The sequence below is a fragment of the Beta vulgaris genome, chromosome 1, assembly GCF_026745355.1.
Source record: "Beta vulgaris subsp. vulgaris cultivar EL10 chromosome 1, EL10.2, whole genome shotgun sequence".
In the NCBI taxonomy this organism is placed as follows: Eukaryota; Viridiplantae; Streptophyta; class Magnoliopsida; order Caryophyllales; family Amaranthaceae; genus Beta; species Beta vulgaris.
The window spans coordinates 58,085,091-58,106,945 of record NC_079202.1 but is presented as its reverse complement, the minus strand read 5'-3'; the positions used below and the strand labels follow the sequence as shown (position 1 = coordinate 58,106,945).

Below are 21,855 nucleotides of genomic sequence, written 5' to 3'. Positions count from 1 at the left end.
AACCAAAATCACTACAAATGAGCACAGACTTGATTATAGTCCACTAACTCATAAAAACCTAGATATGTCACTTGTGAGCAATTTATTCAATTAAAATAAGTGATCCCACATAAAAGACAAACAGAGCTTAACATTCCAGCAGCTTTATTTAGACCAAGAAACCAAACTCAGAAGTCTGATTCACCATCTTTCAGATTGAAGTCATTGAAGAATAGTATCTACTGCATTCATAACCAAGAAACTGTACATAACAGGAAAACATTCTCAAGAAAATAGAGAATATGCCATAGTATTAAGCAAGTCACTAGAGTCACATACAGGACAAATTATGCCATTGAAAGTTTCACAAGGCTCTCGAAACAAACTCTCCCTCATTCACAAAACTGAACACATAGAAAATTTATATCATGAGACTTTGAAAGGATCAAGTGAGCGTAATCCATGATTAAAAGTAGAGAGTCTTGAGACCTAATGTGTATTGTCAATTTGACAAATCAATAACTTGCTCAATCAAAGAATAAAATCTTGTGGATCTTTACGGACACAATAGCTTGGGAATGGTAACCTAGCCTCTTTGCCATGGCCAGAACTGCTACCTTCTATGATCGTGCTGTCTATTCCCTTATCCTACTTCTCTAAGTCGCCTGCTAGCATCTCCTTGAGCAAAGGCCTCACATTCCCATTTCTTGAGTCTTGACCAAAACCAACAACCTTAAGTTTCTCTACCAAGCTGACCCATAAATCAATAGCTGCATAACACCAATACCATATTGAGAACAAAAGAAATTTCTTCAGTATTTGAGCATGTAAAACCAGAGGGTCGCTTGCTAGCGTCAGCATGAAGAGAAGAATGAGAAATTGCCCTCTTCCAAGAGGCTATACTTCACTACCTTAAGTCTCTACTTTCCCTGTTCTCAAACAGCTTCTCTTTCAAGCTGTGAAGTAAACGTTCAAAGACATCTCTATCTTATTTATCAAAAGGGGGGGCTGGACAATGATAAACGAAACAAATGATAGATAAGTTAAAAACCATTATTAGTGAACATGGAAGCACTTCAGATTCAGCATAGTGTATTCTTCCCTTTTTATTGCACAAAAAGAAGAAAACTGACCAGATTGTCAGCAAAATGTGGCATTCACATTATATTTATTTCAATTACAGTTCAAGTTACGTACTTACATAGCCCTAAATCAAATAAATGATTAGCTATTTAGCTACGAGCACCACCTAAATTTTGCAACTACCTATCGTGTAAGCTTTATATACAAGCATGATTTGAGTCTTGCATGTTGGTTACTGAAATATAGTACCCAATAGCACGAACAAAAACATAGAAAGAATGACACTTTCATATTTACTCCAAGTAATAACAACTCTTTTTCAATACATATAAATAAAGAGATGAATAGCAAAACACTATCAACTTACAATCTGTGACAATTGCTGTCATTTGTATTATTTCATCAATCAAGGTTATTATAAGTTCACTTGGATGTCCAGCAAAACAGCCGACAACTGTGTCACTCGGCTGAAACGAATGCTCCACTACTGAGACAGCAGACAATGTACTATCTGTATGGTCCCCAATGATTATAGGCTCCCACTTGTTGTGCACTTCTACAAACTGCTTGAGTAAAACATGAAACAACTTTCTCTTTTCCACCTAGTTTGAGGAGTAAATATCAATTTTAGCATTCTACATATTAGATAATGTTTCAACATTACAAATCAAAAATGACTCCAAATTTAAGAAGGAATGATACCAGATCTTGACACACACAAAAAAGAGAAAAATAAATACACAAAAAAGAAATTATCAACTCCAGCATAGATAAGTGAATATGAAATTGCTTCAGGAAAAGATAAATGATCTCAAAGATGAGCCAAGGTTAGACAAATTCCTCAATTTACATGGAATGAACATTCCCTCCCCCCCCCCCCCCCAAAAAAAAAAAAAAAAACCCCTCTCCCAATGTTATTTCACTCGATGAATGTTAGTGCAACAGGAGTACTAAAAGATATATCAGTTCAACAGGTAGCCAAGTGCATCATGAATCAAGTATCATGGTTTCAGAACTGTGTCAGTGCATTTAATCCTTATCCTCAACACAATTTTTTCGCCTAAAGCCTCCATGCAACAGATTTCACTAAAAAAAATTCCCTCCAATAACTTTAATTTAAGATTCATTACCAAGCATTTGATAAGTTTGTGGAGAAGCAATAAAATCAAGCACAGATGCATGCCTCGTATTATCAAACAAGGTTCAAATAATTCTAATTTGCTCGTTTAAGTCTTTACATGTAAGCCACATTTTTATCGACAAAGTAGCATTTATCTTCAAAACAAGTAATAGCTAGACTGTGTGCTTTAGGTGAATGAAAGTGAAAGAAATCAAACTGTACGTCACAGAGAACTTGAGAAGCATAACCAATATGCATTTCACCATGTAATCATACGTCATCTTTAGCCATCGCTAATGTGAAAGTCAAACCTAAAATGATCCAAATGTAGTAATTAAGCATGATGAATCAATCACATCAGCACATCAACGACATGATAAGAGCAGCAATACTGTAAATTGCAGCAAATAAAAGGAGAAAACAGCTATTCACGTGCACCTACCTTATCAACAGCCTTTTCGTATTTCTCCCAGAGACCCTTTAGTATTGACTCATTGCCAACCTCACTAAAAAAAGGTAGCAGCAAAAAAAGTAAGATATCATATTATGTCTTTCATATTGATCAAACTTAGAAAGGATAATAGGTCACACCTTACAGATTATTTATAAGTATCCTTGGCCATAAGGAAAACGACACGGCAGTATATAAATTACTAATTCTGATACTAACAGCAAGAGACGATTTATTGCGTGAAAAAATATGACAAAGCTCATGACTTTAGATCATATTTCAGCAGGTATAAACTTTAGATCATGATAGCAGAAGGCACTCAGGGCCGAGAAACAGAGTGTGATTGCCTCTATGACTCTTAAAAAATTTGTTAATTGGGCATGCTTCTAGACGCACAATAAAACTACTTTCTTAAAAAATTAAATATTCTTTCTCATCATAAAACATGGCATTAAAATTCGTTATGTGCATTATTGTATACTTCCTCTACTCCAAATTAGTCGAAACATGGGGGGAGGGAGAGGGGGAGGCACAAGTTTTAAGGAGTATATATGAAGAAGAGAGAGATTTGCAAATATTAAAAAGGGACCCATATGATCAAAATTGAGAAGAGAATACGAGAAAAAAGAGAGAGAATTCAATACTAAAGAAAGTAATGTTACAACTAATCTGAAACATCCTCAAAAGGGAAGGGTTGCAACTAATTTAAAACGAAGGAAGTAGTTAGTCAAGCTCTGTAATGAGTAATATTTCACATTATGGAATAAACCAATCATCTCAAGTTAATGTTCTTTACTTCTTACTCCCTACGTTTTCTACTTCTTACTCCCTACGTTTTCTTTTAATTGTTACACTTCTTTTGGGGGGAGAACCAAGGAAATGGTGCAAAAACAAGGAGGAAGTACAAAACGAGAATGTTTGGTTTTGGAAAATGTAAAAGAAGCAATATAATAATATACGAGAGAGAAAAGTTGTTGATTAATAAAGTGGGAGGTGGGTATAGGAGGTAGAAAAATAGAGAAAGTTGATGTTGATAGTTACCTTATAAGGAAAGAAGAGAAGTGTAACAATTAAAAAAAAGGACTAAAGAGGAAAGTGTAACAATTAAAATAACAGAGGGAGTATGTGCTAAGAAATGGTAAGTCGGTCCAACAAAAAGAGCAACTATGCAAATGCAACGATAAGGCTCAAAAGGCCTGCAAGCAATGTTTTGGGCTAGCTGCTAAGATTAATCCCTCTAAACCCAAAATTAGGCAGGATTCAGGATCCCCATTAAAGGCATTGGGTTAGTTCTATGGTATGCTGCGTGCATAAACAATAGTGATTTTACAGCTTATTTTAATCACGTACGAGGATGGTATTTCTTAAGCGAATTACTAGATTTTTTCTAGGCTTTATCCAACAAACCAGAAAGAGTAAGCATTCATATTTTTTGTGAATGAGAGGACACAATATGAAAAAATACCATGGTTAAATTGAAGAAAGCCTATCATTTACTTTGTGTGGAACAGCATCAATCTTGGAAGGAAGATACTTTACTATGGACCCCCATTATCACATAAAGTTCTAAATGCTGATACATGGAATCGCATGGATCAATATATTTGCCATAGACCTATATGATACATCACATAAAACAAGGCTTACTTCGCTCAATCTGATATATAATGAATCTATGATTCCTTTGCACCCAGATAATTTAAGCTATTTTTCGTGAGATTCCAAATGATTAAACTACTGCCACTAAAGGACCGGTGATGTTTAAGTGCCCTTCGCTATTCTACAAAATGCTACTAAGGTATATCAGATAAAAAGGGCCCCACCATGCACTATTTGATGAACAATATCAAGAGGGTGAATAGAAGAACCTTGCTCTTTGAATGCTAAGCAAAGTTATCAGAATAAGGCTTCACTGAGAACATAAGATTTTTGTGGTGAATCCACCAGGTGATCAACTGGAATTAGAATAAAGCAAATAGAATTAGGAGAAGGAAAAGCTTGTAGTTGTATTGTATGGATAATCCCAAAAGGATGAGGATAACTTAGCTTTCGAGGGGTTGATACTCTCCTAATACAATGAATTTGGCAATATTTCTGAATGTCTTTCTTCTCTCTACTATTCTCTTATTTAGAGAGCTATAAAACTGAAAGATGTCTTTCTCTTTCTACAGTACTTTGCATAGTCTTGTCTCTCACTATAACCAACTGCCTACAAGTCACCAAATCAAACAGCAATATTCCAGCAGTTATAATTACTTAGATACCCTCCTACTACAAGTGAAGCAAATGGGAGGGCAGCCCTGTGAACGTATTGCAACTTAACACATTTTCACCTATGCAAATGTACTAGACTCCTGTAGTTTGCACCATACATATATAATTATTTGCAAAAACCACTTATCACTGATATTTGTCTTCTTTTTTGATTGGTCTTGTTTAATAATCTAAACCTCCTCCAACGTACCTCAAAATACATTTAACAAAAGATTAAAAAAAAGAAAAGTAAATGAAACTAATGTAATCCAAGATACTCTACTAACAATCTCTGTCGAGTTCAGTTAGGAGCATTTCTTAGTTCCTAACATTATTCAATTGTATATTGAATCTCACTAGTGTTGCATATTGAAACAAAAAATGTTACCAGGACACAAATATCTCAGTATAGCTGGAAGATGATAATTTCAATATATAACATTTGCAATTCAATATAGAACATTTGCAATTCAAGATACTACATAGTACATATACAATTGATAAAGTAAGGAGAAAAGAAGGTTAGGAGATTCTCTGCACCAGGGAGCTCCAACCTTATAGTTTACAAGAATAGAATGACGAGCAGAATGAGTACAATTTTTATCTATATTAAACTGAGAATCAATTAAATTCGTTCCTAACCATTAGAAACTACGATTTTTTCCTAAATTAACAACAGATACATAATAACACTAGTTAACCACACTAAACCAACTTCAACCACTGCAAATTAATTCAACAGTTCTAATATAGCAGCAAAACTCAAACACACTACACAATGCTCAATCATGTGCTTCATCAACCACATACTAACCTCTATAATTCGGCGTAAATCATAAGACTACTTGGAGAACAAAGGTAAGTACCTGAATTGAATGTTCTGCGCAGGGAGAGTAAACCGCTCCGGTTGCGAACCGGCGACCGACACCGTGTGATGGCTACCGGACGTACCTCGAATGAGGTTCGCCACACCTTTCACAATGTGCATCTTTAATAACAACTACTCAATACTCAACCAGTAGCGTGGGTTCAGTGTGTTCAACTGAATCAAATAACACCGGTAACACAAATACTCACACAAAATTCTCTCATTCTAAATTCTCCCTCGAATTTTTGGAAGATCGAAAGTTTACAATCTTAAATCCCTAAAAAAAACCATATTTTTGGATGATCCGAGCTCACAATCTTGTCGGAAAGTTGAATTTGTCTAAGAATCTTGTCGTAGAAATCTAAAATTGTTTGTGATTATTGGAAATTTTTGAAGTTGAAATGGATGAATCTGGAGAAAAAAAGAGTTGTAATTTGTAATTAAGGGTTAGAGAAATAACTAAAAATGTAGCTCGGCGCTTTTTAATTGCAAATTAGAAATGAATCTAGAGAGAGAGTTGAATGGATGAAACTAGAGAGAGAGAAAGGTACAACATAAATTAATCTTGAGAGAAGTTGTAAGATTTGCAATTAAAAACGGATCTTCTTCTCTCTTTTGTTTTTCTTCTTTCTAATTGCCCCTTTTTCAAGATTTTGTTAGGTATAGTACAAGGAATTGGTAATAAAACCTGGGTGACATGAACTAAAGATTGGACATGACATATTGTATTGATGATATAAAATGGGATGGATAGACATCGGATGTGTAATGTTTGGCATTACGGTAAGGGCCCGTTCGGTATTACTACGGTTTTCTATTTTTTGATTTTCAAAGTAATATGATATATGTCCTATAATGAATAAAAAATTAGTCAAATTTATTTGGAAACATGATGATTTTTGAAAACGGACAACTAAAAAGTGAAAACCACTTTTTCTGGTTTCCAGTTTTTGGTTTTTAGTTTTCAAAAAGACTGAAAACTGAAAACAAAAACCGATAACGAACGGGCCCTAAGTTTTCAGTTTTTGGTTTTATAAATATAAAAGTAATATGATATAATGGAAATAATAAACTAAAAAATAATCATACTTATATTAAACATGACAATCTTGAAACTGACACCTAAAAATTGGAAAATACTTTTTATGATTTTCATATTTTTGTTTTTGGTTTTCAAAAAAAAAACTGAAAACTCGAAAAATAAAAACGCTAACGAACGAGTTAATAATTTTTACTATTTTAAAAACGTTTGTCTCAATAATATAAGAGAGAATTGTCAATGCATTAACACCATGTGTGAAAACATTTCGACTTTTCAAATATTTGTAGCGGATTATTGTAAAATATTACAAAGTAAATGATTAAAGTCAACTCAAATTACTTACATCTTTGAACCAATATCGCTTACCGAATCAAATTAAGTCAACTTAACAAAGTGGATCAACAATTATGTCAAACCAAATTTCAACTCTAAAGTTTATTGAACTCCTATCTGAAAAAGTGTTATGACGTATTGATGCAAATGACTACTCGCTAAACAATATGTAGCACAGATGGTTCATCATAAAATCAATAAGGCATAAGCCAAGATCAAACATGCAAACTACGAAATCAGCAAGGCTGAGTACATAAAGTATAAAGATTTGTAAACAAAACAATATAGTATGATACCACATAAATAAAATAAAAGTTATGCTCTTTTGACAAAACATATAGTATTAGAATAAGACATAACTTCACTAGTATCTTAATTAATTAATTAAATGGAATAAATAATGAATGAGTTGTCCATATCAAAAGCATTTTTCTATAAGAAGACGAAATAACAAGTGCGGCTCTGCGCGATATCAACAAAATTATATAAAAGAGAGACACGGTAATCAAGCGGTGCTAGAAAAGTCATGGGTTACCAAATATTTCTCGATTATTCCCAATGTTCACTCCAGATAAGCATCAATCCAGAGATTTTATTGCTCATCAATCTCTTTCACTCTAAGTGGTTAATTGAATAAACATTGGCCATGAAATAAAACCAACACACAACAACAAAACCAGCCACAATCAACACTCAAATAATATAGTTTATCTTTGACTAATGCAAGTATAAAATTCTGTATCCATAATCCTTTAAACCAAACTGTTGAATAAATAAAAAAATAACTAATGTCATTAAGACATACCTTTCTTTTACCCATTCATAAATTCGCAATTGTGAAAAACATAATAAATAATAAAGTATGGAATATGATACTAAGATTAATTTCAAGGGATGCACCTTTACCTTACCATGGATAATAAATGTAAAACACATGGATTATAATACATAATTAAATCGAATAATAACCATATTTATCAATCATAGGTAATAAATAAATATGATTAATTAAATAATCAATATCTTTTACATGTTTGCATCAACAATCCATATGAACATATAATGCACACATAATCACATGTTCACACACAACAATCATATAAACATGATATTTCGTCTCAAATAATCTTGCCTAAAAACTATCAAGTTCCTTAAGCTAGCATGATACTGAGTTTCTAAACCACACCTAATATATGATACAATGTCCAAAACTCTTGGACATTCACGTACCTTGTATAGACTATCCTTTGTGTTACCTTCGTGCAATAATAGTAAAATTATTTTCCTACAAGTAATGATAATTATAATTAATCACTACCATAATATAATGCCAACAATTATAATAATACTTAAAATCTCTATAAAACCTTTTAAAATAATTCCTTAATATTAAAGCGTCAACCTTTAAAACTATAAATATACTAAGATTTTAATCCTTAAAATCTCATTAAAACACATAATTTGACAGTTTATAAACCCTCACATTTAGATCAATCTGAAAACATAAATTATAATATAAAAACTACTCATAATAGTAGTTTAACAATAATGAAAGTAATAGTATTAATAGTAGTAGCAACAACAACAACAGTATAATAATGATGACGATGATGATAATAGTAATAGTAATAATGATAGTAATAATGATGGTAAAAATGATGACGATGATTAAAAAAATTAAAATAATAATAATTATTATTATTATTATTATTGTTATACATGAGAAAACGGAAAAATAATAAGGAAAGAAAAAAAGAAAAAGAATAGGCCGGAGAAGAGGAGAGAAATAACCGTCAAAGAGGAAGGAGGAAGACGATGAAGCTAAGAGCAATGACATCGAGGTCAGGTGACAACGCCTGCAGAAAGAAGGCGCTCGTGGAGGAGAAGTGGCGAGGGAGAAAGAGGAGGGTCAAAGGAGGAAGGAAAAAAATTAGAGGGAGGAAAACAGAGAAATTTGGATTTTGTCAACTTGTTTGATGAACACATAATCTCCTATTTATAGTTTATGGTAGTTGTACTACAACTAGGAAACCCCACAACTTTTTAAAAAGCATTTAAATGATTATATAACTTTTGATCTATAAAATCAAAACTTTTAACTTAGGGCATGTTCTCTCCAGCTTATTTTCAGTTCAGTTCAGTTCAGATCAGTTCAGTTCAGTTCAGCTCTTGACAATACTTTTACTCTCACATATCACTATTCATTTCAGTTCAGTTCAGTTCAATTCAGATCAGTTCAGATCAGTTCAGTTCAATTTAGCTGTTTTATGCCGAAGAGAACAAACCCTTAAAGTATTTGAACCCAAAATTATATTGATAATTAAATACATCCTTGAATGAAATATAGTAAACACATTTTAAACTCTCTAATATATATTTATAAATTAAAATTCATAAAAAATGTGGGAGATCACAAGACAAATATACACCGCGCCGATCGAACACATCCTTTGGTACCATCTACTCTTTCCGTCTCAATTTAATATACACACTTTCCTTTTTAGTCCGTTTCTTTTTAATCTATACACTGTTGCTTTTTCTTTTTTTGGTAACATATCACATCTACTTTCTCCTCTTTTTTCCACTCATGTCATTCACTTTTTAATATTTTAACCCACTATTTTGTTTATCTCTCACACTTTTCAGTTTCTCTCTCATACATTTGAACTTCCTCCTTGATTCTCCCCCAAAGTGAAGTGAGTAAATAAAAAAAAAACGGAGGAGTATATGATAAGAGGTGTACACATTAGATTAACCCATTTAAATTGTTAGATTTATATGTTATTAGAACAACAAAAATTCATATCGGCCTCACTATTCAAGTTCAAGAAAATTTAATTTCAAAAATCGAACTCCTCTTATTCCACAATCCTTAAAGATAATATATCTTTGTTCTTGCGATGCTAGTATCCATATTATATATATTATTATTGTCCTTAAAACAATCACCTAAATGAAATAACTAACATGAATGGCTAATCAAAAATCTAATATATTTCCCTCAAAGTTCTCAACCAAATAAGGTTTGGCCAACCTACGTTGCTCTTACACTTAGTAGATTTGGAAGTGGAGGAATTGTTAGGGATATGAGATATATAATCAGTATCGGAAGATATATGTACAAATTGATTATATCTCATATCCCTAACAAGAATTGTGTAGTTTTTGGTAGCTAGAAGCGAAGACATCCCTTTTGACCTCAATGGCTTCTTGCTAGATAGATTTGAGGAGACATGGAGGGTTTTTACTTTTTAGGGACTAGCCTATTAACGGAGAGATGAACTCCAAAGACAACAACATATCTATATTGGATGGTAAGTTCCTCCTATGGAGAGGCAAATTACTCTATGCTTTTAAAGGAAATTTTGGGTCTCGTTGGCCTTTTCTCACAAATGCTTAAGTTATTGTATTGGTCTAAAAGAATAAGAATTAGACGTTTAATGATTGAAATGGACCAAGTTAGAATCACGGCTCTTCCCAATTCAGTCGTACAGAGAAAAATATGTTCACATTGTTCCTCATTATAGTTTGTAGACACTTAATTAAATATCACAAGTACGAGGTTGTAATTTTTTGATTGCTATAAAGAGGGGAACAAAACTATAAACTGGCCAACAAACATTAGGGTCCAACAAATTACAAATGCTTCAAGTGCCACCTTTGGAATTGGGTTGCATTCATCATGATGATTACGGTTAATCTGTAGTTAATAGAGTTATTTAGTATTTGGGGCTTAGCTCCTCCTTTGCACCCAAAAAATAATATAGCTCACATTTTTTGGGGCCTGCTCTTCTTCAATAGAAAAAATAACATATAGCTCACTGTCTCACGAAGTAAGATTTTTTGATAAGTCCTTCCTCCGCCTCCACCTCCGCTTCATAATACTCGCTATGACGCTACCAATTTCATTATCGAAAGTTTCACATTACTTGCTACACTTTCTTTTTGGCAATAATCTCTCTCTATCTCTTTCCGCTCACATGGGTCCCTTTTCTTTACTCTTTACCTCTATCTCTTCTCCAAAAATTGTCTAGTAATCTGTGAATTAAAAAGTATAGCGAGTAATATGAAACGGAGGAAGTAAGTTTTTTGAACCCCGTGGCCGAGTGCCATTGGGCCCATATTCTACGATAAAGAAACTTGAGAATCTAAGATTACCCAACTCAAACTCACATCCTGTCATCATCACCTGGCCAAATTTGATGGAGTCGGCCGCTTCATATAAAAGATAAGAGTCAATATAGAATACTCCCTCTGTATTTTTTTATCTTTCTCACTTAGAATCTTGACACTATTCACAAGTAGAGAGAATTTTTTAGATTTTTCTCGATATATAAGAAAAAATATAGTCATGTGGGGTCTTGTTTGATTCGTCTCAATGAGTACTTTATTAATATTCAATTATTATAATTTTTACTAATATGTAATGAAAGATATTTAACGTAGAATAAGTGCATTGGCAAACGTGCAAAGTCAAAATAGGAAAGATAAAAAAATACAGAGGGAGTACTCAGCAATGAAGAAGTACAATGCATATTGACAAAATGCACTTCACATTGACAATTGACTTAGTCAAAAAAATGAGTTTCGGAGTTAGAGACTAAGTATTATATTAAGGTGTAGGGCATAGACTAATAAGAATATAATTATACAAGTTAGACTATAATATTATGTTATGATGGTGCTCAAATGTCAATTAGTAGGCAAACCCACTTTTAGCTTGTAGCTAGCTAACTACTTACTCTATTTAGTTATAATCTTGTATTTTATTTTTGCTTAGATTGGATAAGGATAAAGTGTGCCGAAAACACAACAATAATTGAGAGTGTGCTAGTGTACTACTTATTGTATATAGTTCTCTTTGCCTTGAAAAATAAAAACTCAGGTATGAGGAATTCAGATAGCTAGGTTCAAATTAGTTTTAACACCTTATAAAATAAAGTTCAATAAATTTAGATCAATATTTAGCTCAAATTATATGTCATATGATAAGTTTATATAAGTTAAATGGCAAAAGTTAAATAAGGTTAACAAAATTTCCTAACACAATACAATAAGAAAACTCAAGTGGAGAAAATACAAGGTATATCGAACAACAGCTATTTACGTAGCGGTAGATGTTGATTAGATTAAAACAATACTTTTTAATAGTATTTTGGCAAGGTAGGGTATATAATGATTCTAGTAGAGGTTAGATGTTCGACTAAAAGTTGGATAGAGGTTGTAGGACTAAATAATAAAATCTTAGGTGCAATTATTACACTTATGGTGTAACAATGCTTCATATCATTTGAGTTCTATTTTAAAGTTATTTTGTCATATTTGTTATCTTTCATGTCATCAAACTTTTATTTGATGTCATTTATTTCACGTCATTCAATTTTTTTCATACCATTTTGTCATTTGTGTCATATCATCTATATATTGATGTGTTTTATACCATTATTGTTTTTTAATTGATGTCATTTGTCATTTAAAATTTTGTTATACAACAAATTTATGGTATAAATATCATATCCCAAAACACTTTCGGCATCAATATATATATATTACCTCTTTTTTTAGTTAGGAGCCTAGGACATTAGACTTTTGTTTTCCTTATACAGTAAGGCCTTGTTTGGTTGGCAAAACAAATCATGGGAAGTGCAAATTCCTATGAAGTAGAAATATATGAAGTTATTTGGTTGGCAAAATCATAGGAATTTGCACTTCCTAGGAAGTTCTACTTCCTCCAAAATGGAGGAAGTTACTTACCTAGGTCCCCCTAAGTAAGTAGAGCTTCCCATAGGAAGTTCTACTTCCCATTATCAACCAAACACAATTTTACACTTCATAGAAATTTCAAATACATGGAAAAAATAACTTCATAGGAAGTATGACTTCCTATATACAACCAAACAAGGCCTAAGAGGTCCACCTTCAGTTTCTTACCCTCATCTCCACCATTTGTACTTTTTGCTTGGTCTATGTGTTAATATAAATCTTAATTAGAAAATATTCTAGATTTTAAAGAATTAACGTGATATGCTATAACTATTTTGTAAAAGAAAATAACTTGAATCATTACTATTCAGCTCAAAACGATGATTGAAACTTTCGAGAGAAAGATTAACTAAGAAGAGAAATCTCTTCTGAATCCCCCCCCCCCTATCGCTATATTTTTTGTCTTTCAAACTATAACTTTTCCTACCCATTCTTCATCTTTTAGGGTTGCATGGATGATTTCCTTGCTAGTAAGCCCTTTTTTCTCTCTTTTATTTTTAATTTATTTTCTTGTTTTGTTGAATAAATTATTAGTCTTTCTTTGTGAGAATTTTTCAAACCCTATTATGGAAATTTTATTCGCTGTTTTGGAGATCTTCTTCTCCCCTATGAGAGTTGCAATAACGGTTTTTTGTCTTTAGATATGAGAAATTATTCTCATTGATTGAAGTTTGAAACTTAACATGAAGGTATTAGAAACTCGAATGCAGTCAACATGCATGGCTCGATCAATAATGATTTTGACAAATTATGTGAGAATGATAGACTTACTCATCAATAACTGTTTGATTCAACAATTACAATGAGGTTGCGCTATATTGTTCGATCTTGTTCATTGTAGTTTCTTCTACAACGATTTTTATTTAACCTTATTCCATTATATTTTGTTTTTTAATACTTATTGTAGATGTTATCTTTAAAAAAATCAAAAGATAATTAATCTAAAAAGACTGACTATAGGTTATTCGTTTCATGATCTGTTCCGAATATTATAATAAGTGAGATGTTCAAGCTTTCTACTTTAGACAAAAAAACAGTGCCTAGATCCATCTAATTAATTTCTTCAATCGAGATCTTCTTTCTCTAATTAGAAAATAGACTCGAGCATACACCAATGTCGCCTAAAGACCACTCACTCCATGTGCAAGTAGTCATTATTTAAACTGGATAATCAACCAATGGATAACTAAGATTATTCCTTCAACTTTGTTCGACAATTAATAATCATATCTCTAAATATATTTAAAAGCTTCAACTGACCATTTAGTCAGTACCGAACAATGAAATCATGAGATGAGGTAGTGTTTATCGATAATTCTTTGTGGAATGAGTTCATCGAGGGTAATTTTGTAGTTTTTTTTACGAGATTTTTATATTATTTACTTATCAGCTTTGAATTACCTATTGTGATTTTTAAGCAAGGAAAAATATAATCACGTAAGATTTTATCATATTGGTCTCGATATATACTTTTAAAATATCAAATTAGTATTTTAATCCGAACAATGCCTTGGATAAGTTACAACGTTATTATTTTAAAATTTCATAATTTATTTTGACACTTTTCTTATTTTTTTTTCATTAAAAAATTGAAAATTTTACGTCATGATGTGATGAGTAAAAAAAACTAAAAGATGGAGGCGCGGGGGTGCGTGGGGGAGGGGGTGCTGGTGGGGGAGAGGGTGTTGGTGGGGGAGGGGGGCTAGGGTTGGGTTAGAATTACTTAGGTTTTTAGGGTTAATTATAGTTTTTAGGATTAATTAGATTTTTAGAATTAGTTAGAGTTTTTTAGAGTTAATTAGTTGATGGAGCACTAACGTCCGATAGCCAAAAGGGAATTTTGGGTATTTTTTTAAAAGATCAAGGGTATCTGGTGAAATTTTTAAAAGGTCAGGGATATTTGGTAATTTTTTAAAAAATGAGGGTATTTGGTGAATCATTTTTTTTGTCAGGGGTATTTAGTAAAATAACTGTTTTTAATAATATATGATTGTGAGTAGAGATGACAACGGGTCAGACTTGGACCGTATTATGCATAATCCGGCTCCGACCCTACAAGGAGTTGGACTTTAAATCCAAGTCCGAAAATCCTACTTCAATCCGACTTAAAATTCGAACATCCGACTCCAACCCAGACCCGACTTAAAATCCGAACATCTGACTCCGAACCCGATCCGACTTATTTTTCCTCCCATTTTTTTTTATATAAAAGTCTTCTATAATACAATAATCATTAAAGATTATTCTACTTATCGTAGAAAATCTTATATAGTACAAATAATCTAAATATTATTATTATTTTTAACAATCATTTCTTCAATGGGAAAATCTTATATAATGCAATTGGTTAGAAGTCGAAGTCAGGTTATATAAATAATACATTATCATAAATAAGAAAAAAAGATTAATTGACTTCAAGTCAAATTTAGATTCAAATGTCGGATTATTTTATGAGATCCTATTTGAACCCTCCTCCGACTTGGAGTCGAACTTTTTAAACGGAGTTAGTTTCGAAATTTTTTTCCGAAATCGGCTCAAATTTTTTCCTTCAATCGGAGCAAACTAAGATTAGATCCGTTCAGAACTTCAGACTAAGGCTATGTTTAGTTCACCTGAAATTTTCTGATCTGAACTGATCTGATAACAAGATCTTATCTTTTAGATTTTTCTCAATATATAAGAAAAAAGATAGTCATGTGGGATCTTGTTTGATTCGTTTCAAGGAGTACTTTATTAATATTCAATTATTATAATTTTTACTAATATGTAATGAAAGATATAGTGATTTTTAATTATAAGCATGATCTGAACTGATCTGATCTGAACTTATTTTTTCTGATCTGATCTGATTAAATCTGAAATAAGCAAAAATAAAGTGAACTGAACGTAGCGTAAATTACCACCCTAGCTGCCGCTTATCAACGTTTTATCGCTCCTCACTACTCACTAGGGAGGTAGTACTGTTGTAACAAATCTGACAAACAATAAAAACAAGAAATAAAAGATCACCGCACTGACACACTAATAGTATAATCTTGTTCTTGGCAATTGCGGACCCATCAATCATCATCCTTCGCAAAGTGACGCGTCTTCACCACATTGCTCCCTCCCTTATTACGTGGATCGAAAATCGAAGAGGTAAACGTTCAAGTTTCAACCTCTCGCAACCCTTTAACGGCAATGGCCCATTTTGATGAAACAACTTTCTTTTCTTATTGGTGCTAAGAGTATATCCAATGGTTGGTCCTCTGACAGTTTATGAGGAGAGAGAATGCTAAAAAAACAATAAACAATTAAGAGAGAGAAAAAAAGGGAGGAGAGAGGGCGTTGCCCAGTTCACAAATATGAACGGTTTACCAAAGGAAAAAATCTGAAAAGCATCAATTGGGTGTGACAAGTGGCAAAGTATAAATGGTTCATGGGGATTGTGTATTTAGATCTAAAGGTTGATAATTGATTGTGATGAATGGTTGAGATTGTGAGCCAATTTGTTCATGCTTTTTTTGACCCTTTTTACAATAACGGTCATATTTAATAATTAAAAATTAAATTTAAAAAAAAAACTTTACCAACAGCTCTATTTTTCTATTCTCTATAAATAGAGCCTAATATTGAGGTATTTCCATATATTTTTCATACACCTCTTTTTCATTAAACACTTATTTAAGATATGAATCCAAAAAATGGGAGGAAAAAAACCAACAAAAATCCAAAAACACTCCACAACCCCAAATTAATCCAAATTTGCAATCTTTTTGTAATTCTCAAATTGATCTCAATAATTATGTTGAACCCAGTTCACAAAACTTCCACAATATCCAAATTACGGAATGCAAAATATGAGTTCTGCTACTCAGTATTCCCAACTATATCCGTCACAAAATATAAGTTTCTCTAATCCTAGTTCTTTCTCCCAATTGCCTCCTTCACAACAAAATTTTGTTATCCCAAATCATATTTCTGTAGATGAAACAATTTTTCCTACGTCCCAACATTTTCAAACATCACAAGGTGGACGTTCACTTCCGAACTTCAATAGTTCATATCATACCCGTGCTCCATCTGTTGAAGGTGACGACGCTAATGAAGAAGAAGAAAATGATGAAAATAATGCTGAAGGTGGAGAGTCACAAGTTGAAAAGGGACAAAGAAAATATTGGTCTGAAGCTGAAGAAGAAGTTCTAGTAAAGTCTTGGCTTCAGGTGAGTACTGACAAGTTTCAAAATACTAAACAAAATGGAGAGACCTTTTGGGGTAGAATTACAAATATGTATGAGCAGGTTAGAGTATACAGAAACAAAATGTGGGCAGAAAGAGATGAAGGGATGAGAGAAACTGATCTATTAAAAGAAAGGGAATTAGATCCTCTAAGAAGTCGTTGGAAACGAATAAATGCTAGTGTATCGAAATTTGTTGGTGCATTTGCTCAAGCAGAGTCAAGGAGAAAAAGTGGTGAATGCGATGATGATGTTATGAAGACAGCTTATGCTATTTACAGAGTGACAACAAGCCTCACCATAGGGATTTTAATGACCGACATTGTTGGGAAATTCTTAAGAGTTGTGATGTATGGAAGCCTTATGGGGATATTGTTAACAAGTGCAAGAAGAAGGCAACAACTCAAGAAAGTGGTTCAAAGAGGTGGAGGATTAATGAAACAGGAAATTACTCCACTTCAACTGACCCAAATACACCAACTAGTGGTGATATAGGGTGTTCTGTCCAAACACCAAGCGATGGGTCCACAAAAATAAGGGAAAGGAAAAGTTGTGAACATGCCATCAGAAGCATTCCAACAATGGGTGGATAATATTGAGAAAATAAATTTATCAAAAAATTTAGAAACTGAAATGGAACTAACTAGGCTGAAGTATGAAAGAGAATCACAAATTGAGAGGTTGAAATTCGAAAGGGAAGCTCAAAATGAGAGGGTGTTGTTGGAAAATAGGAAAGTTTCTATGAAACAAAGGAAGATCAATTTGGAATTATTCAAAGTGCTTGCATCAAAGGACTACTTAACTGAAGAAGAGGAAAATTTAAAGAGTCATTTAGTGAAAGTTTTATTTCCATGAGATGTGATCTCATTTATTAATGTAATTTTAAATTCGTAGGTGTGTGTTATTTAGTTGTTGAATTATGAATTTAGTAGTGGTGTTTTTAATTGTTGTTCTAATATATGTAAACTCTATTAACGTATTTAGTAAAAGTTAATTTCAAATAAGAAGTCTTTTTAGTTGTTTTCTTAGTGTATTATTGCTCTGATAAATACTGTGGTGAAATGACCATTCAATTGTTTTTTTCAGTGTATTATTGCTCTGATAAATACTGTGGTGAAATGACCATTCAATTGCTTTCTTCAGTGCATTATTGCTCTGTGGTGAAATGACCATTCAATTGCTTTCTTCAGTGCATTATTGCTCTGATAAATACTGTAGTGAAATAACTTTTTACTTGCTTTCTTCAATGCATTATTGCTCTGAAATGAAGTGACAATTCAATTGCTATATTTAGTGTATTATTGCTCTGAAATGAAAAGACAATTCAATTTGTATATTCAGTGTATTATTGCTCCTCACCTTTTCTATATATTTACTTCACAATGCTTTATACTTCAATATACTCAGCTTTCCACACAATATCTATTCTTGTAGCATCAAATAAATTCTCTATAATGTCATCTGAATCAAGTTATAATAGTTTCATTTCATCTTCAAATTCTTCTAGTTCCGATGATGTCAATTTTATTCCACCAGATCATATAGCAGAAGAACAAAACAATGACTACATGCAGCGTTTTGGAAGACGTAGACGTGCAAATCGTATGATGGACCAAATGATGGAGCCCTTCATTTTGGCTAATCCAACTGAAGTATATGCAATGGTAACTCAAGTTCCTAGGGCACCTAGGCAACAAGTTGATCGAAATCGTGTGGATGCACACACTCGCTTATGGAACGACTACTTTGCCGACAATGCCCTCTACCCCCACGATTATTTCGCCGCCGATTTCGCATGCAAAAACATGTTTTCCTTCGTATAGTAGACGTGCTGATTAATAAGAACACGTTCTTCCAACAAAGGCCAGATGCCACAGGGAGACTTGGTGCATCAGCATTGCTAAAGTGCACTGCGGCTATAAGGTTGTTAGCATATGCCACATCAGCAGATTCAGTGGACGATTATCTTAAAATAAGTGGCTCTCTTGCTAGAGATTCACTACAACATTTTGTTGAGGTGTGGTTGCCGAGTTTGGTGACGAATACTTAAGAAGACCTAATGAAACAGATTTAACGAGATTGTTATATGCAGGTGAGGAAAGAGGATTTCCGGGAATGATGGGTTCTATTGATTGCATGCATTGGCGATGGAAAAATTGTCCACTACAATTTAAAGGACTCTATTCGGGAAGAGCTGGTAAGCCAACTTTAGTTCTCGAAGCTATTGCGTCATATGATTTGTGGATCTGGCATGCTTTCTTTGGAACACCAGGTAGGTGCAATGATATAAATGTTCTTGATAGATCTCCAATATTTAACGATGTATTTGAAGGTCGTGCACCTCCAGTAAACTATGTTATCAACGGCCACCAGTACGACATGGGTTATTACCTAACAGATGGTATATATCCTCAATGGGCCGCGTTTATTCCCACAATATCTCTTCCATTGAATGAGAAGGAAAGCCTTTTTGCCCAAAAGCAAGAGAGCAAACGAAAGGATGTGGAGCGTGCATTTGGAGTATTACAAGCTCGTTTTGCAATAATTCGTCAACCAGCATTAGCTCGTGATAAATATATGCTAGGAAAAATAATGTTTGCTTGCATTATAATACATAACATGATAACTGAAGATGAACGAGATTCGTACTCCCTTCGTTTTGATCCACATGATTATGACCAAGATTTTCGCCCATCCTCAAGCCGACGACAAAACGCCGATGAACCTTTTATATATCATAATAGTGATAATCGCATCGGAAATTTGCAGACATTCATGAACAATAGGGATCGCGTCCGTGATCAAGCTATGCATAGACGACTCAAATTGGATCTCGTAGAAAATATTTGGCTTAAATTCGGGCTAAACAACGAGCAAACTAGTTAAGGTGTTGTGTTATTTATATTTTTTAAATATGGTGTATCAATCTTTATTTAAGAAAAGTCGGTAATGTCTAGTAAAACATCTATGTATTAATGTTTGATTAAATGAAATAATTTTCTTGTACTTAATTTTTCATTCATATAATTTGAAGAAGATTTTTAAATAATTTTGATTAACATAAATAATTAGTTATGATACAAATAAAAAAATTATAAATATTATAATTACTCCAAAATGATAAATATGGTGAAGAATTGAGATGAATCAAATTGATAAGGAGAGAGAAAATATAATGGGGTATGGTAAATAGTAGGAGAGAGAATTTGATGACCACAAAAATTGGTCTAACCATTGGGAGTAAGAAAATAGAGGTTTTTGAGTAGATTGGGTATGAGTGATGTGGAGGAGAGAGAAATTAATATAGTATTTGATAAACCCTTTGAAGAGTCTAACCATTGGATATACTCTCAATTCAAAAATCGAAGGCCTCGGTTATAAGGCAAACCTGACTTTCATGATTTTCACTTTCTCATCCCAATGGGGTTTTTCATTGGCTTGATTGTATGAAAAAAGGTTATCAATTCAATGGGTCAACCGCTATGACCGGCAAAATAGACTCGTACCCATTGACCAAACTCGAATATTCGACCAGAAACCCGTTTTCTACCCGAAACAACCCGACCCGGCCCGAATCAAAATAGATCCTAATATGATCCGAACCCCAACCTACTCAACCCGTGCTCCAACCCGAAAAGTTGTCATATTAGTTACTTTTTAAACAAATTTAAGGAAAATATATCATGAAATACTAATATATGATTTAACCACTGTTTATTAATTATTTAATTTACTCTCATTAGTCTTATATGCGCTTTATTTATTTGCGAGATTGTACACCGGATCTATCACGACCCAATATGATTCGAAACCTCATGGACACGTGCACGAACGAACTTGACACGACCAAACGCAAATCAAACGCAAAGTTGACCCGATTATGACCTGGCTCGGCATGTATGACCCGTTTGTCATATCTATCAACAACTAGCCGACTAAAAATAGAAATAAATAAATATTGAAATCAAATTAATCAGTTTTAATAGTTTTAATTTTCTATTTCTAGTGCATTTACTACTCATTGGGTAGTTATAGCATTGCCCTGATAATATCACGTATGTATGAATGATATATAATTACATGGTTTTATATCTATACAAATATATTAAGGGTCTGTTCTCTTCGGCATAAAACAGCTGAACTGAATTGAACTGAACTAATCTGAATAGTGATATGTGAGAGTAAAAGTATTGTTAAGAGCTAAACTGAACTAATATGATCTGATCTGAACTGAATTGAACTGAAAATAAGTTGGGGAGAATAGGCCCTAAAAGGTGTTCTTATTAAAGGAACGGTGACACGTGACATTATGTTCAAACGTCTAATACGCATTTATATAATCTCAAAAATAACAATATGTAATCACTATAATTTGAACGCATGATTTTTGAAATATGAGAGTTTAACCAATAATCCACTATAATTTAAATGCTTTGTATTTCAGATTAATATATAATAAAACCTTGTAATTTTATGTAATCATAAAGACATAGACAAACATTTGATCTCTAACACTTTTATTAAGTAATAACATTCTCATACACTAATGCCATTGAGATTGATATTTTTATCCCTAAATCTTTAGAAGTTTTTTTCAAAAACAATTTTTCATGCGACCATTTTTCCGTTTTGCGAGAATATTAGGGAACTAATAAAATCAGGTATGAGCTTTATGAATAATAATATATTTGATAATTATACTGACGTGAGACATCCCAAACCAAAATACCAGTTTAATACTTTAAT

General features: G+C 32.8%; 2 protein-coding genes across 2 annotated transcripts in view; one reads left to right on the top strand and one right to left on the bottom strand.

Moving 5' to 3' along the window:
• The window catches only part of LOC104888359 (BEACH domain-containing protein B), a 43,916-nt gene extending 37,493 nt beyond the window's left edge, over positions 1 to 6,423 (bottom strand). Inside the window, exons 1-3 of the mRNA XM_010673300.4 lie at positions 5,753 to 6,423; positions 2,625 to 2,688; positions 1,430 to 1,664 (exon numbers count right to left, since the gene is read on the bottom strand). Of these exons, the coding sequence (XP_010671602.1) occupies positions 1,430 to 1,664; positions 2,625 to 2,688; positions 5,753 to 5,874 (421 nt within the window). The 5' untranslated portion in view covers positions 5,875 to 6,423. The remainder of the gene's footprint in view (positions 1 to 1,429; positions 1,665 to 2,624; positions 2,689 to 5,752) is intronic.
• Positions 6,424 to 18,563: 12,140 nt separating this feature from the next.
• Positions 18,564 to 19,995, top strand: LOC104890493 (uncharacterized). Its single transcript, XM_057392371.1, has 3 exons — positions 18,564 to 18,916; positions 18,973 to 19,139; positions 19,202 to 19,995. The coding sequence occupies exons 1-3, from the start codon at positions 18,564 to 18,566 to the stop codon at positions 19,993 to 19,995; spliced, it is 1,314 nt and encodes a 437-aa protein (XP_057248354.1).
• The last annotated feature ends 1,860 nt before the right edge of the window (positions 19,996 to 21,855 follow it).

Excerpts from the sequence above, each read along its gene's own strand:
- LOC104890493 (XM_057392371.1), top strand. The coding sequence starts at position 18,564 with ATGTCATCTGAATCAAGTTATAATAGTTTCATTTCATCTTCAAATTCT. Across the intron at positions 18,917-18,972 it reads GATTTCGCATGCAAAAACAT|GCCAGATGCCACAGGGAGAC; the intron begins GTTTTCCTTCGT and ends CTTCCAACAAAG. Across the intron at positions 19,140-19,201 it reads TGTTGAGGTGTGGTTGCCGA|GTGAGGAAAGAGGATTTCCG; the intron begins GTTTGGTGACGA and ends TGTTATATGCAG.